Source organism: Silurus meridionalis, chromosome 16, assembly GCF_014805685.1.
Source record: "Silurus meridionalis isolate SWU-2019-XX chromosome 16, ASM1480568v1, whole genome shotgun sequence".
NCBI classification, from domain to species: Eukaryota; Metazoa; Chordata; class Actinopteri; order Siluriformes; family Siluridae; genus Silurus; species Silurus meridionalis.
In genome coordinates, this window is record NC_060899.1 from 8,082,896 (window position 1) to 8,100,306 (window position 17,411).

Sequence of the window (17,411 nt, forward strand, 5' to 3'; positions counted from 1 at the left end):
TTATGACCGAGTGTGTATATGAATATAGAAAAGCCGGTCTGGCAATGAGAATACAGTAAATATTTTAATAACTGTTACAGCAGATACAACTGAAATGTCTATAACAAGCATTAATTTACCATACAGTCAGCACAATTAAAGTATAAAAAAAAAAACTTAAAGCAATAAACCAAGCAACGTTACTTGAAAGAGTTGTGAGGATAAGTTTTAAGAGGTAGAAAAAGGTCATTTAAAAATAATCCTCATTTTAGGGGGTCACAGGCAAAGTAATCCTTCAGTGGAGCAAAGAGATGCCTGATTACGGGGACACTCCAAGATTTACCCAACACCTTCTGTCTCTGCAGGCGCCCCATGTTCTTCACATCTGTGTAATGCTTTGGAAATCCAAAAATCCTGACAAGTACAAGAAGGAGGAGAAGAGATGGGTTTAATATTAAGAATTACATATAGTACAACATACGTTGGAATACAAAAAGCGACAAACTTTTCTAGTTCTGTGATCCATAAACCATCATCCTTTCCGTTCATGGAGACAGGGAAATGCTGGTCATTGTTTCCCTGCTTGGTGGAGTTTGAGCGTGTGGTGATGGTCCTCACTTTGACGTACTACAAATAATTGCACACATGGAAAAAACGCAAGTTAGTCGAGCTTTAGCAAACAACATTAGAGATATCACATATCCGCTTTTTGCTGTATTAACCCAAAAACGTCATACTTTATATAAAAAAAAAAAAAAAAAAAAATGTTAAAAGTGAACCTTAGCAGTGCGGCCAGTTTCGAGGCATTCCTGGAGGTTTAGTTTGTCCTTCTGTGATGCTACGATTGGTCTGGATAAGAATAAGACAACAGTTAACAAAACATACTCCTTTTACTGAGTTAAAGGAATATACCAGTGTTTGACGATCCAGCTGCACTATTGCGGTGTGTGTGTAACTAACAACATTCATCTGTACACACACACACACAAAAGATTTAATAAATAAAATAAAATAAAAGTTAAAAGGCCAGCTATTGTATGTGGGATTTCTGTTCTTTTTTCAGTACAGGAAAGCGTTCAAGATTTCTGACTCGTGGTTCTCTCTATTATGCTACAGATACAATAAATAATGTCTAGTTTTAAAAACACTGGAGTGTTTCCATAACATGCTCATAAATATCATAATGCTATGAAGGTGTCTGGGTCCTGAACACCATTCTACTACTGAATTCTCTACTTTTTCTGATACATAAAGTGTTTTTTCAAAAATGTTACAGTTATTTATTATTATTAAATTATTAATATTATTATTTATAAAGCAATTAAATGCACTGAATAGGTTTAGTTTACACTGATATTCCTGTATGCAATTTTAGCAATAAAAAATAAAAATAAAAAAAAATAAAAACAAACGATGTTCGTTTTAAGAACACCAGTCTTTTTTTCCCTCTCTTATTTAGTATTGCTCTTTAATAAAGAAAAAGTAATTCTAATCGATTACTCGATCAATCAATGGAATAATCATTAGAGTACTCGATTACTAAAATAATAGATACCAGCAAACCAGTTGTGTAGTGGAGAAAATGTATACCTGTTCATGCCCGGGAGATTCCCCCAGAAATAGCGTGCTCTGTGGGCTGGGCTCACTTTAACAGCATCCACAAGGACTGGGTTACACTGTGAAGAGAACCACACACACAAAAATTAAAAGAAATTTCCTCAATGACATTAAATGCAAGGTACAAAAGAGAATAATGGGGCAAATAATGCACAAAAACTTTTAGCAGTAGCCACCCTAGGTAGTACCTTGATTTCAGATTACTGAGAAATGTGAGAACACAAAAAAAAAAAAAAAAAAAAAAAAAAAAAGGACCCCTACAAACTCTTCTTATTGCCTCATAGCTAAAATTACCAATGTCTTATAGCTAAATGAACTCCTAATGCACTCTTGCCACATTGCTCAAAATATATAGTGGTTTACTTCAGAAGTTCAAAGTCGTGGTTGCTCTCAGGTACAGTCATTAAAAAATAAGAGCACAGTATATAATGCTATAATATGCAGTTTTTATGTAGGAAACACTTGTGAAAAGTAACCATGAACTCACCATGTGTATTCCATGTGGAGTGGAACAAATCAGCCAAATGCTGTTAAAATGCATTCATAAAACATTTACACCAGCAGAATTAAACCTTACCACTTTGGCTTCTGGTTCCTTAGTAAAGGTAGGTCAGCAGGTTTGGGAAGGGATTTTAAAAAGAACTTTTAGCACCAATCTGAACGTGGCAGTAATATGCAGGGCAACACTAAACACATTGCAATAGCACATCATTCGGCAAAATCTTACTTCAAGGAAACGACATATATCAACTTTGTCCTTGGTGTTCATGAATACAACGTTTTCAAAAAGCCAGAAGAATGGTCGAGGATCGTCATCCTTGGGCTTCATAATGTTCAGCAGCCGGTAGTATTCAAAAAAGAGTCGTCCTGTGCCCTCTGCAATCAGAGTTTTGCCATAAGAGAAAAGACTATGAAGCTCATTTAAACAAAAAAATAAATGAATAAAGCCTTCTGCAAGAGTTTTCTGAAATAATACTGTAATTCTACCATAGAAAACCTTTGCAAACCTTTTTTTAAACAATACAGTGCAACCTCAATACTCGCGTGGTGGGGAGGATTTACGTTCTATGATCCCTCACGAGTAACAAAAAATGGCGAGGTTTTGACTCTCTCCTTTTGATGGTTCCTTTTTAAGAGGAATTGTACATGTACTGTACACTCAAATTGTGAATTACTTGTCAAATGTTTTATTTACTACTTTAAACGAATAATACAATAATACAGTTTTTTTTTTAAAACAGTTTGTAATTTATTAGTAGAAACAGTTTTGAAAGCCTTCTAGCGAACTATCAGATTTTTTTCGAGTTACTCTTTAGTCTGGTTCCAAATGTAAAGTCGCAGACTTTCGAGGTCACGAGTGTCAAGGTCGCGAGTATCGAGGTTCCACTGTACATTTAAATGAATACATTAATGCTCAAGTAGTTATAATCAGAGTAACAAAGCAGAATGCCATACCAAACAAGCCTTTCCTGGCAGGATTTACTATTGACAAGTCGTTGCATGGGCTGCCACCAATAAGAAGGTCAAATGGACCCCATTTCTCAATCTGAAATACACAATATAAAAGAGTGACAGTCTGAAATAGACTATTGGGGTTGTTTTTCTGATACCGAAACGGACTGATTGAAAACATAGTGGAAAATAAAAGTGTATACATACATGAGCCTTTGTAATTACACGGACATCGTCCACTTGGATGATTTTTCCATTGTGGTTCACCGTTGATACCGTGATGGACTCATCATCGATTTCTGATGCAACATATTTTTCCACTTTAAAGCCCAGATCCTTCAGTACCAGGTATCCTACAATGTACACACACAAATTTAACATGTCACATATGAAGGACACACAGTTGAAGACAATAAGCAGTACTAAACCTACATGCTGTTGGTCCTAATACACGTGAAAAGTCCCAAATGTAATGCAGACAGACATCCCCAGTGTAAAAATTCTCCTTACTTTAGTGCCTACAGCTCCCTCTGGTGGAAAATCTTACATGCTTCTAATCTAAAAACACCTTTAGCGACTTACCTGTACCTATTCCATCAAATAAGGAAAGGACTCTGATTGGACGTCGCAGGTTGGCAGGGATCGATGGGTATACACGATGCGGCTCCTGGGAGTAAGGACAGAATCGATGGTATTAAGGAGGTTGTTTTTCTTTCAAAGTTCAACAGCGTCAACACTTCTCTAGAAACCTGTGACACCCAATACTACACTGTGAATGGCTTCTTGAAAGTGAACACCACGGCAAGAGAACCATTTTTCCCCCAAAATTCACAAAGCTTTAGAATACCACAATGCAGATATAACTCTTTTCTTTATGGATTTAGATTTCCTTTTATTTCTACACCTGAAATAGTTTGTATTTATCGATCTATCATAAAAAAAAAAAAAGTATTGAGCCTGATGTTCTTAGGTCACAGAATAGCCATGTATTTATTATACCCTAGGCAGCGACTAGGACACGAATCTGGATTCTGCCAAATTGTGTAAATGGTCCAAGTGGAATAACAAGCTAAATATAAAAGATTTGTGTATATTTTATAATTTTTGTGTATTTTATGTGTGCAAGTAAAAACATTTTTTAAACTACAATCTATGACAAACGTATGACATTGCTTCTTGTGAATTTGTTTTATATGATTATATGAATCTTCTTTTATATGATCGAAGCAGTACTGCTGATATACTTTCATTATAAAAATGATCTGGAAAACAATAAGAAAGCACGTACAAATTCCATGGCACTGTTATTCACAAAGAATTCCTGGACACGGATACTCCAGTCATGTCTGGGTCTCAAAGCCCCGGAGCTTTTCTCTGGTGCGCATAAGTAGCAGATCCATGGGTCCAAGTCTTTTAGTTGATTAAATGTGCCTTTACCAATCAGGACCTCCAAACAGTCCTTACAAAAAGACCTAGACGCAGGAGACAAAACAAGTACAAATAAAATAAAATAACCTAAATAAAAGAATTGCCAATTAAAACTTTTAAGAACTTGTGAGCATTCTACAGTTATTATGCTCCCATAGCTCCAGCCATATGTAGCAGTGTATTCATCAGGGTATAAGTTGCAAATTTCCAATAATGGGGCAAAACTTTCTGTTTTTCCTCGAACAACTCATGTGAGGGTCAAGTATCTGCACAATTCTTTTGGCCGGCTAAACAGAATTATTTCATGACCAACGCTGCACATTTCAGGAGTGTGCAAGGTATACAGTGAAAATTCAATCTCCTACACCTTTAAAGCAACATATAATTCAGGCTTTAGTCTACGTCACCGTAAACAGATGCATAACAACACAATGTTTCATGCAGCACCTTGGTTATAGTTGAATCAGGAAGGACTGGGCAGTTATTGCATAAACTCTTTTGCTGCAACCATGATGATGCTGCTTTATTATTGACTTAATTTTTCAACTTTTACTTACTTACCGACAGCAGCTGTCATGTCCACACAGAATTACTTCCAGACCAGCACAGCAGACAGTGCAGTATGACTGATATCCATCATCATCATACCGATACAAAGTCTCTGTTAAATTATCCTACACAACACAGAGGTGTAAATATGTGTAAATGTAAATTACGAGAAGGATACCTTAAATCAATCAAAATATGTAACCCTACTATCAATATAGACACTTCAGTTGTATGGTTATTAAATAGCACATGTCTGAGGAAGAGCACCACAGACACATTATTTGCTTTGAGAATGTTTATGGAGACAAATAGAAAAGGTCAGAAGTAGTTGCATTGTGTGTTTGTGGATTTAAAGAAAGCGTACGACAGAGTGCCAAGAGAGAAGTTGTGGTATTGTACAAGGAAGTCAGCTGTATGTGAGGGTGGTGCAGGACATGTATGAGGACAGTGTGACAGCAGATGTGTGCAGTATTAATGACAGACTAGTTTAAGGTAAAGATTGGACTGCATCAAGGATCGGCTCTGAGCCCTTTTCTGTTTGCAGTGGTGATTGACAGATTGATGGACGAGGTCAGACGATATTGTTATTTGTGGTGAGAGTAGAGAGCTGGTTGAGAAGAGTCAAAAGAAGTGGAGATATGTGCTAGAGAGAAGGGGAATGAAAGTCTGTAGGACTAAGACAGAGTGCATGTGTGTGAATGAGAGGGAGGGCAGTGGAGTAGTGAGGTTAAAGGGAGAAGAGGTGGAGAAGCTGGATAAGTTTAGGTACCTGGGATCAACATTGCAAAGCAATGGAGAGTGTGTTAGAGAAGTAAAGAAAAGAGTGCAGGCAGGGTGGAGTGGGTGGAGAAGAGTGACAGGAGTGATTTGTGATAGAAGAGTATCTGCAAGAGTGAAAGGAAAAGATTATAGGACTGTGGTGAGACCTGCAATGTTGTATGGATTAGAGACAGTGGCATTGAGTAAAAGACAGGGGGTGGAGCTGGAGGTAGCAGAGCTGAAGATGTTGAGGTTTTCGTTGGGAGTAAAGAGGATAGACAGGATTAGAAATTAGTTTATTAAAGGGACAGCGCATGTAGGACGTTTTGGAGACAAGGTGAGGATGGTGAGATTGAGATGGTTTGGACATGTGCAGGAGGGACATGGGGTATATCGGTAAGAGAATGCTGAAGATGGAGCCACCAGGAAGGAGGAAAAGAGGAAGGCCAAGGAGGAGGTTTATGGATGTGGGGAGGGAAGACATGCAGGTAAGTTGGGTTGAAAGAGGCAGATGTAGAGGACAGGGGGGTACGGAGACAGATGATCCGCTGTGGCAACCCCTAATAGGAGAAGCCGAAAGAAGAAGAAGAAGAAATAGCACATGGTCAGTAGTAAAATCTGTTGCCTTTTCTGTTGCCTCATCTGAGGCTGGTTGTTTGTATAAGTAAGATCTGCTAATACCAGTTTACAACACTACCTTGCATTTCAAGCATAGACTCCCTTCAAACAATGGATGGAAGATCTCGATGCATGAATTTCCACACGATAAGCAGAAATCTTAAAATTGCAAAAGAAGAATTAAGTTACAATAACAAACCATGATTACAATAATTATACGAGAATTATTTTTCAACAATTATTTCCCACCTTCAATATTCTTCCCTTTGACCAAAACGTCATGCACCATTTGATCTATAAAAATAAAATAAAAAAAAAAAAAAGAGGAAAAGGTCATTTTTACAAACTAAAATGACAATCACTTGGTGAAAATTTTTACACAAAAGGAAAGGTATACATACACCTGTTGTTGTCTTGCTTTCCATGAACATCTGAGCTACGATCATTGTTTTGATCTTTATTTTTGGAAAAGCATTTCTGTTTTTTTGGAGTGGGTCGTCTAGTCGAAAAAGAGAAGCTCTCTTCATTCTGTAAGGAGGACTGTTTTGGTTTTGGACATAAAAGATAGTCATTCAAGTTTCCATCTTTTAGGTGAAAATGGCCATTATGCAGGTCCAGAGAGAGTCTCTTCAAGCACACAGACACTTCTTTTAAGTTGTATATATTACGTTTTTCTTGATCTTTCTGCCTCTCACTGACAATCAGTTCATTCGTTTTTGGGAACCTCCAGTTGAACTTTTTGGGGAATTCTGAAAATAAGCACAATGGATACAACAGATCAGTTTGTGACCATCTTTTAACCATCTTGATGGTCTCCCATAATTCAACTTCAGGAAGTCGGTTTTAAACGAACGTATATACCATCTTCTTTTGATCGTGGTCTGAGTCCATTTGGTCCAGATGGTGTAAAGCCTCCGAAGGCCCAGTCCATCATTTGCCTAAGCAGGTCATCCTTAGAGTCAGAGTTTATAGAAAATACTTTTTCAGCACGCTCAGCAGCAGTCTGCAGGCACACGAGAACAAGATGAATCACACAAGAAAAAAATTACATTCTTTCTCTTGACATTTCATTTAACGACCAACTATAGCCAACTTAACTACCAAAAGTATAGAGTGACACTTCTGTTGTGCCTCACTGTGCTTCTTGGTTTCACATACTAGTGAAAGTGCTCTTCTGTAGCTCCTGAGCCTGAGAGTGTGCTGCTCTAGGCCCACTAAAGTCCCTACTAGTGGGCCCAGGGTACATCAGCATGAGCATATATACAATAAAAATGGTGTGTGCTGCATATAGGCCATTGCGGAAACTGACCTGCAAAGAATGAAAGATGGCATCCTTGTATGTTGTCACCTTGGCAAAAGAATTAGAGCAGAAACACTGTGCAAATGCAGTGTATGGCTGTAGACCATCTGCATTAACCTGCAGTCATGGAAAAGAAAAGAGTGTAATTCCTGAAAAGCATAAACACTTGGCATAGAGTTAGTTGGACTATTTGCAATTTTACCTTAGTGACCATGCCGTCACCAAACCACACCACCTTTCTAAGGTACTTTCTGGGTTTCCTATCAGTCCATCTGAGCACCAGGCCAGGAGACAGTGCAGAACCCCACACCCGTCCCCATACCATCTCTCCTGGTGCAAAAGTCTTTCCATCCTATGCAGCAGACAAAGGCAAAGACAAAACAGCAAAAAGTTTTAGGGAGTACAATCTTGGGTTTGTTCCTTTAAGGACACCTTAGGTAGTCTTTGTACAACCATACAACAAATAATGTCCCTTTGAGATTTAAGTACCAAATAAAGCCTTGAGGAACTCTTTTATAAAAGTGCTTTATATAGAATTGTCGACATGATCAAAAATGGTACCAGCAACTAGTTGGGTGGCAAACTTGCATGCACCTTTTGGCTACATAAGACAATGGTATCTTTCCAACCAGGGCCAGGAAAAGGTACTGTTTGGCACCATTTTCACCACTACTCACTACATTTTTGCCACGGCTTGCTCATCAGGGATAAATGCACACCGTTCACCTTGACTGTTAATTTCTGTAAAGCTGCTTTGAGACAATGTATGTTGTGAAAAGCGCTATAGAAATAAACTTGAATTAACATTTTTTTTTTTAACAGAGTTCTTCAATGGTCTGCTTGGTAGTAAAAGAGCACTCGTATTCTACACACAACCCTCTTTGGAAGAGTTGTAAAGGTATACAGTGTATATAAATAGATGCTGACACTAAATTACCTCTACCTCAAAATTGCAGGCTTTTAAAACCAACTACTGAGACCAAGAGAAATCATACAATTAACCTAATTGTCATCTGCCTTTTATCAAGGAAGCAATTCACTTCAAATCAAGATCACGCACACACACACACACACACACACACACAAATATATATTCAATTTATACAAAAAAAACAGTCACAGTTATAAATGACATTTTATAGACTGACAGCAATGACACTGTAATCAAAATAATTACTAACAGACATTATAAAGTAAATATATATTAGTAAATATTAGTTCTGATATATACAGGTAGTCTTCTACTTACGATGGAAAAGTTACAACGACCCCATTGTAAGTAAAAAATATCGTAAGTCAAAGATGGTGCTATGACTGTGACAGTGAGATTTTAATTTTCATTGTCTGCTCTACTGAAGGCTTTCCTCTTCTTTTTTTTCACTACCAGCAGGAGACATACTTGGCGCTTGGAAGACATGCTTTTATCACTAATATTGCTGTTTGAAACTGCTTGAAACAAAGAAAACACACTGAGACAAGTTAACTCTGTCGACCACTAGCGAGAGTTGGGCATCCTACAGGGCGAGAGATGCGCTCATCCCAGCTGCGTGTCCAACAAATCTTTTTGATTTTTACAGCATCACTCTAGTCATTGTAAGATCGAAAAATCCTAAGTCGAACCATCGTAACCCGGGGACCATCTATATGCCTGTAGAGATTTTAAGCTTGTTTCCACTAAACATATACCTGGGTTTTTGTGCTTTATTTGTTTGTGGTTTGTAAAATTACATTAAATTGCAATGAATACAGTGACTTGAAATAAGATTACATTTCTTAAGTAATTTCAACGTTTCAGACTTCTTAACCTAAAGCAATGGCTGACAATAATTGGATTTTAGGAGTTTACCTGGCATGCATACTCTTTTTCTTTATTAGGTGTTGAGGAAACATGGTCTTTTATTTTCTGGGAAGAAAAAAAATAAATATATGAAAATTTGAATTTGCATGACATTAATATGCACAGTTAACACTATGTATTTAACAGTGTATTTAACACTGTAGAGAAGAGTATAAAAATTGTTACCTCTGGATATAACACATCACTCCATATGATATCATCATCTGTGTCCTCATCTATAACTGTTGATTCGGAAAATGGACAAATTAAACAAACAAAATGTGTTACCACCTGCATATAACATAACATGCATATGCATCACTGAGAAATTATTCTGAAAATAATCAGTTTATTAACCTGGGATTTCCATTCTCTTCTTGTCTGGAGCAGAGGCACTGGCATTTGTCTCCATAAATATCTCGTCCTCTTCAGTCAGATCAATGACATCTGAGAATCAAAACGGGTCTGAGTTTCAGGTGATCGGTACAAAGAAATTAGGCTAATTTATTTTTTTATTTTTTGATGTTTTTGATGAAAGTAGCACAAAAGCGTTATGCTGAAATGATGCAGGTGTGCGTTTCAGTCATTTATCTTCAGTAACTGCTTAATCCTGGTCTAAGCCATTATCACACGACCTCCAGCCATTCATTTAAGGAAGCAATAATTACCCCATGTTGAACTACTCAGAGTCTCTGGACTGAGGGGTTGTGATGGGGCACTTATGTAGGAACTGTTGTCTGTGATATCATCATCATAATCATCTTCGTCGCGCACCATGTCTTTGCCGAAAGAGATTTCCATTATTCTCTCTTCCACGCTGCCATTAATGCAGTGATCAACACTCTCAAACACCTGAAATCAGCAATAACATACAGACACAGGTAATACCCTTTAGTTTTGAAGACCAGATACACACTGTACTGGCAAAGGTTTGTGGACACCTGGTTATAAGTATGGTATTTGCTTTTTGAGCATCGAATTCTACATTTATTCCCAATTTGCTCTTAAAATTCCCTCCACTGTCCTGGAAGATGTTCCACTAAATTCTGGAGTGTGCTTGTGGAGATTTGTGCTCATTCAGACACAGGGGTGTTAGTATAGTCAGGTACTAATGTAGGTGAGGTAAAAAGGATTGGGGTGCAGTCAGTGTTCCAGTTTAGTCCAAAGGTGTTCAATAGGGTTGAGGTCAGAGCTCTATAGTAAGCGATCTTCCTCGCAAACCCATGCAATGCATCTCTTTATCGAGTTTGCTTTGTGCACAGGGGCATTATCATGTTGGAACAGTTTTTGGTCTCCTAGTTCAAGTGATGAGAAAATATCATGCTACTTCATCCAAAGACAATTGCATGCCTTCAGCTTTGCGGTAAAAATTTGGGAAAAAACCACATACAGCTGGGAAAGTCAGGTGTCGCAATAATTTTGTCCATATAGTGTACCTTACTGAAGTTGAAATGATAGGTGCACAAATCTACTGACAATGGAACCTGAATTTAAGCATTCAGCAATTAATAAATGAAATAAAACAGAGCATGTGTATCTAGTTTGAATTTGGTACTATGGTTTCATGCCTTTCTTTCAAATATTGAAAGCAACAGAATGAACTAAGATGAAGTAATGCTTTTGTCTTTCACTAGTTACTCACTTGTGCAAAAATGTCTTCCATTCTCAGGGTCTTGGGCAAGGCCAACAAGCTAAGGATCAGCTTTCGAAAGAGAGATGTCTTTCCCAAAATCCTCAGCTCTGTCATCCAGTACTGTTCCAGTGACTGAACAGCAGGACTGACAAGTTCATCTTCCTGCTCAGCAAACTGATATTCAAGAAAATCATCGGTTAACAAGCTGGTGCCTTCTCCAAACGAACAAATACCAAATTGGACACCCAAATCGGTTACGGCCTTTCCAGTGATTTCCATCTTGCCTTCTGGGTTTAAGAGGGCAGCAATATTTCTCAGAGCATTATCAGGAATAGGTAAACTCTCAACAATACTGGAACTGACTGCCATGTAGAACGAAAGGACACTCTTGTAAAAGAGATCTACTGAGCCAGTTAATTCTGAATCATTTTGACGAAGATATTCCACTACCTCTTCACCAACATCCAGCTTGTCTCTTGGTAGATGTTCCACAATGTTCTTCATTGGTGAGCCCAAGTTACCTTTCCTTAAGTAGCGTTCCACAGCTTTGGGAGTGAGGAAGCTGGATATGTAATTATAAATTAAACTAAAGGCATCTTGGAACAATGTTCTCACATCTTTACCAGAGTCCAAGCTCTCCTGAAATTTGCATAGAGGCTTCAGGGCATGGCTCAGAAAATGGAATGTCAGTCTTAACGTCTTATTATTGAGGAGGCAACAAATTTGCCCATTTGAACTGCTGCTGTCACTTTCAGAATTAAAGTAATGCACTAAGTCTGACCATGCTATGGCCATTTTGTAAAGTGTTGTTCTGAGCATGAGACAATCAGATGTCAAATAAGGAGTGAACCGGAAGTCTCCCATATTATTAAGCTGTTCCTTCAAAAAGTCAGGTAGAGACAGGAAGTGCTGGTGGACTTCTGTGATCAGTTCTTGGATCTGTGAAGACTGCTCCATTGCCATAATGCCACTGTGACATGCTTGCTCAGCCATTCCAGTAAGGCTACAAAGAGAAACAGTGCCAGGATTAAAAGCTTTCAGACCTGAAATCAGCTCTGCAAGATTGGGTGCATTAGAATAGAATGCTATAAGGTTAGCCAGAGGAATATTCAACGTTTGAAGAGTCTTCACAGCACTGTTTAATAAGTTTGCATGTGTCTCCTGAATAAAATCAAGCAACCTCACTTTGGCTTCTCCAACAGTCTGGTCAAAATAGCCAATCAAGACCACATAGACGTTCTCTCCTTCATGGAACATATACAGGCAGTAAGGGGTCTGGTTACAGAATGCTGCAATGTTTTTTCTGTATTTCTGTCCCAGAACATGTTTGGCTTTGCTACAACTGATAGACGAGTCCATGCTGGCTGAGACAGAGGGACAGTATTTCCTGATAAAAGACAGCACAGCCTGGCTGAAGTCAAAAGACTCTGAATCTCTTCCCTTCACTTTTGTGTCAGCATTTTCACTAATCCTTTTAGGAACCGTTGCTGCAATAAAAAAAAATAAGCATGAGAAATGAACAGATGTTTTATGTAATCTGAGATTTTGTATAATGCCAATGGAAAATAGATAGAAAATGCAAAATCTCACAAAAATCCAGCCGCACTAGTGCCCTTGGTTTCTTCGGGAGATAGGGTTCCAGAATCCGTCCACCTCGAGCCTTTACAGGGTTGTAGGTATATCCCGCAAAACTGTGTTCAAAAAACACTTTGAACCACCTCAGTAGATTCAGCACCTCTGATTTAACATCATTGACCAACTTTTCAATATCCAGTGTCTATAGGAAAAATGGATTTGGCATGTCAATAAAACTGTGCAGAAAAGAAAAATGGCTTTTTATATGACAGTATGAATATGAACCAGTTTCTATGAAATAAACACAGAAATACTGCAAATAAAAAGAATGATGACAAAAAACACTTGTTCTGTGGAAAATCCAGCCTGATAACAGCAAAAATAATTAAAATATATTGACTAAACCGGTGATAAACTGTGATCTGAATAAAGGTTTGGATTTATATATACCTTTTTATTTTTTCTTCTTTTACTGTCTAATATCGATGAGCATTGCATACAAACATGATTTCCTTACATACACAATGGGGTCACAACAGTTTTTTGTTAAATCATTGCTGTGCAAAAAAAAAAAAAATAATAAACACTTTCCACCTCATTGAAAGAGATTAACAATCACTGTTGACAAGCAAGATTCCAGCAGATTACGGACTACTGGAAGAATTTGTTATGAACCAATGAATGAAAATTTGAAATATTTGGGTTATCATGCAGGGTGTTTCTGTATGCCACTGAATAGGTGAAAGAATGTTTTCGCGATGGTCTGGGGCTTAAAAATGTTTCTAATGCTGGATCCAGAATTGGCAAATAGCACAGAGTGAGTGGCACCCTTACCCTAAAATACTACCACTGGAATGGCCAGCGAAGTCTCCACCCTTAAACTGAGCTGATTTGGAATGAACATCTACAGCAGTGTTGGAAAGAACTTTCCCACGAGGGTGTCTGGCTGTTATCCGCAAAAAGTGGCTCCAGTTATGAGTCAATATTTTAGATTACATTTTTCCATAATATTCTTTCTATCGCCAGTTGCTTATTTGTTCTTTGCGTTCATTTCCATTTCAGAGCATACAGACCTTTAACTGCATACGTTTTAGTATAAACTGGAGAAATGTAGGTGTTCCAAAACTTATGAATGTATGTACAATAAAGATAAAAATCATTAAGGCCTACATGGAGGGAAAAAAGCAATGGAATGGCAACTTTTTTTTGTTATCATTTGTATAAAGCAACGTGTAAAATTATTTTTTTTTTTTGCTATAGGTTTGGCGTACAAATTCACTAGTTAGAATTCACTTACATAAAGTTGTTAAAAAGTAAAACTGACCACTACTTGAAACAAATGCTTCTTTCCTGTCCTGCATTTACAGCCCCAATATTATTTTGTCCCCAATATCATCATAGCAAGAGATCCAAAATATATTAGGTACAGCTACAAAGCCTGCATTTGTCCTGTCTTTTCACGTAGGACAGGTACTGCATGACGATATGATATCAGATGTTACTAAAACTTACTTTAGTCAAAGAACTCTTAGAGAAGGCATGTTCAAGCAGCTTGTAGTTGTTAGTCATATCCATTTCATCCTCTACTTTAAACTTTACATTTTGTAAGTCAATGGAGCCAGGGTACAGCAGGTCCATTAACTGACAATAGGCAGCACCTGGACACATAAACACACATATCTCAGTCAAAGAACAAGACAATCATTAAAAAAAAAAAGATAACCTCATATAACCAGACAGCAGGTTTACCACACATACCACATTGAAAGTGTGGAGTAATTATAAAAGACATTTCAGATCCACCATGTGTCTGTGCTTTAAATCTTGTCATCTCTATTGCATATTCAGTAAAATAATGAGCAGTTATTGGCTTAGCACTTTTATACACTATAATGCCAAATGTTTGGAAACGTGTGACCATCAAATCCCATATGCCCAAGTCCATTAAGATTTAGTTTGCCAAGTTTTAAACAGAAAAATTAAAGATGCCTGAATAGAGCTCTGACCTCAACCGCACAAAACACCTTTCAGATGTTCTTGAACACCGATTACACCCAAGGCCATCTGTTCCAATATGAGCACCTGACTACACAAATCCTCTTGTGCGTAAACAAGTACACACAGCCAAACTGTAGTATACCTTCCCAGATGATTCGAGGTTATAATTACAACATAAATGAGACTATAACAGGATGTTCAACAAGCACATATATGATGGTCAGGGAACTTTTCAGCTATGTATTGTATTTAGATTCTAAGACCACTGTAAGATAGTATGATTATAATGATTATTATTATAAGTTATTTTGCCATAGATTTTTGCTAATATTAGAATTTCAAAAACATCAACCAATGCTTTTGAGAATCCCAAGGATCAGACTATTTTAGTAAAAGTGTAATGTGCAAAAAAAGTGTTTTAATACATATTGTTTCACATACAGTATTTTTTGTTTTGTTCCACATTCAACCAAACCAAAACTGAACATCACTGACTGTTAAATTACGTTGTTACATTTTTTTTTCCCAAAATCCCTAAATTGTCTCTAAGTAATATGCATTACATGGTGTGGGTGTGTGGAAACCTTAAGCTAAATACCTGAGCATGTTTGCTCCACGGTGTTAAATCCAGACTGCAAAGTGTGATTGAGCCAAGCCAGCAGCTCAGATTCACCGGATTTGGCATCCGAATCGAACGGCACACTCGTCACCATCTTTTCATAACCTGAGGGAATTTCCAGGTGACTTCCTATAACAGACATAATGCATTATGTATTGTTAATATATTAAGGTGGGCTTCGAACAAAAACTACTCATTAAGCAAAAAAGAAAACAAGGACACTGACAATGTAACAAACTGTAAAATATATATATATATATATATATATATATATATATATTTTTTTTTATAATGTAATCTGCAAAATGTTAAAGGCTGAATGTTATTTTTATGAACTCTGGCTTAAATCTGAGTGAAAGGACAACATATTTGCAGTACAGTAAAAAAAAAAAAAAATAAATAAAAAAAAATAAAAACCAGAGAGAACGCTAAGCAATGGTAATTTCAGTCATATCTATTTAATGTTTAATATTTGTATAGGCATGGTTTTGCTTAGGGTTCATTTTCAAAACCTATGAGAACGAGTGTGTTAATGGATGGTGCCCTGACATAAGACTAGTGTTCTATTCTGGTGTTTCAAAGGCATGTTCACAAGTTTACTAAAATGCATAAGATAGATACAACTTTATTGTCATTGCATTATACACGTACACAGCAACGAAATGCAGTTATGCATCTACCAGAAGTGCAAAAATAGCAATCGTGCAAATAGTGCAGATAAATATGTAGCATATTTACAGCATGTGATATATATGTAAGCATATGTACAGTGCATAAATATAATCAAACAGATTGTTTTGCAATGTATCGGATATGGTGATAAAACCCTACTGTTGCCATATGATTCGGTTTTAAACATTTCTTAATACGGAGTAACATTTGTTTAACATGCCTTGTGTGTGTCTTTCCATGAATTCTCTCTTTCTTCGGTTCCAAAATGGACTAGTTTTTCCCCAATCAGGTTCACTGCAGTAATACTAGGATTGAAATTTAACCCGCATTGGCTCGGAAATAATCCTAATAGTGCAGGACTAGACAAAATGGGAGTTTATATCAAATTTAAAACATCAAAACTGTAGGTAAGCAAAACTAATACAGACAAACACTGATTTACGCCGTTGTTATTCTAGTGAAAATGAGGCCATTCGAATGCTTATAAACAATAGCAGGCAAAGAAACTAAAACAAACTCATTTGATCATAAATCCTTCCGGAATAAATGGGGCAAAACTGATTATAACTGGGTGCTTAATAAGTCCCGTTTGTTTGTAAGGGTTCATTTGATGCTAAGAAAAAGATCACAACCAAACGAGTTCTAAAATGTCCTCCCGGTTTAGCTACCAGAAATTGTGTAGAATTGGGTTTTTACTCGAAAAACTTAACACGAAGTTACTCAGTTGCGAAGTTGCAATGCCTCTAGTTGTCCGGAACAAGTAAATATAAGAACCGACTGCATGCAAATAACCGAAATGTTATTATTATTTTTTTTTAATATATAGATATATTTTAAAAGAAAGTTTTCACAACTCACCCGCACGCGCCCCCTCGAGAACCTCGTTAATTGTTACGATTCAGCGTGGCTCCTCCCCCCAGGGCGCGCGCGGAATTCGATTGGTCAGTATTCACCGCGAATAGGAAAACTAGCGTTGAACGGAAGGCTACGTTAAAACAAGCCGAATCGTACAATGGCGTGCACACTGCACCAAAACGGAACCGATAAAAGTTTTAGACATTTATAGAATTATAGACGTTTGCAGTTCTAATCATTACATCGTAATAATATAGTTGCATTATATTTCATGCAGACTTGTAATACGTATAAGTCGGATGTGTACGTATACTGGTTAGGCCAGGCCATGACAAAAACAACAAAGTGTGTGCTTTTCTATTTTTGCACAAAATTGACTTTTTGAATGTAATTTTCACGTAAGAGTTTAGAACCACATCGTAAATCCATTAAACATCTTAAAAAAACCAAAGGCATCAGTATACGTGAAACCCAATGATTGGTTCCTTATCTAAATCTAGTTTAGTAGACCATGCTGAAT

General features: G+C 37.2%; 1 protein-coding gene across 2 annotated transcripts; it reads right to left on the reverse strand.

Annotated features, from left to right (window-relative positions):
- Positions 1 to 51: 51 nt before the first annotated feature.
- Positions 52 to 17,008, reverse strand: LOC124399272. 2 transcript variants are annotated; one of them, XM_046870107.1, is made up of 25 exons: positions 16,895 to 17,008; positions 15,344 to 15,493; positions 14,260 to 14,405; positions 12,763 to 12,949; positions 11,182 to 12,659; positions 10,208 to 10,391; positions 9,897 to 9,986; positions 9,726 to 9,781; positions 9,549 to 9,605; positions 7,905 to 8,054; positions 7,712 to 7,819; positions 7,264 to 7,405; positions 6,804 to 7,151; positions 6,652 to 6,696; positions 6,482 to 6,561; positions 5,038 to 5,150; positions 4,337 to 4,520; positions 3,631 to 3,715; positions 3,256 to 3,401; positions 3,052 to 3,142; positions 2,324 to 2,472; positions 1,570 to 1,655; positions 759 to 828; positions 485 to 606; positions 52 to 393 (listed from the first exon to the last, which is right to left on the reverse strand). In XM_046870107.1, exons 2-25 carry the CDS (start codon positions 15,456 to 15,458, stop codon positions 243 to 245), a joined length of 4,383 nt encoding a protein of 1,460 aa, XP_046726063.1. In that variant the 5' UTR covers positions 15,459 to 15,493; positions 16,895 to 17,008; the 3' UTR covers positions 52 to 242. The 2 variants fall into 2 exon arrangements, with proteins under 2 accessions (XP_046726063.1, XP_046726062.1); XM_046870106.1 differs by lacking the exon at positions 16,895 to 17,008 and adding an exon at positions 16,257 to 16,848.
- Positions 17,009 to 17,411: the final 403 nt, after the last annotated feature.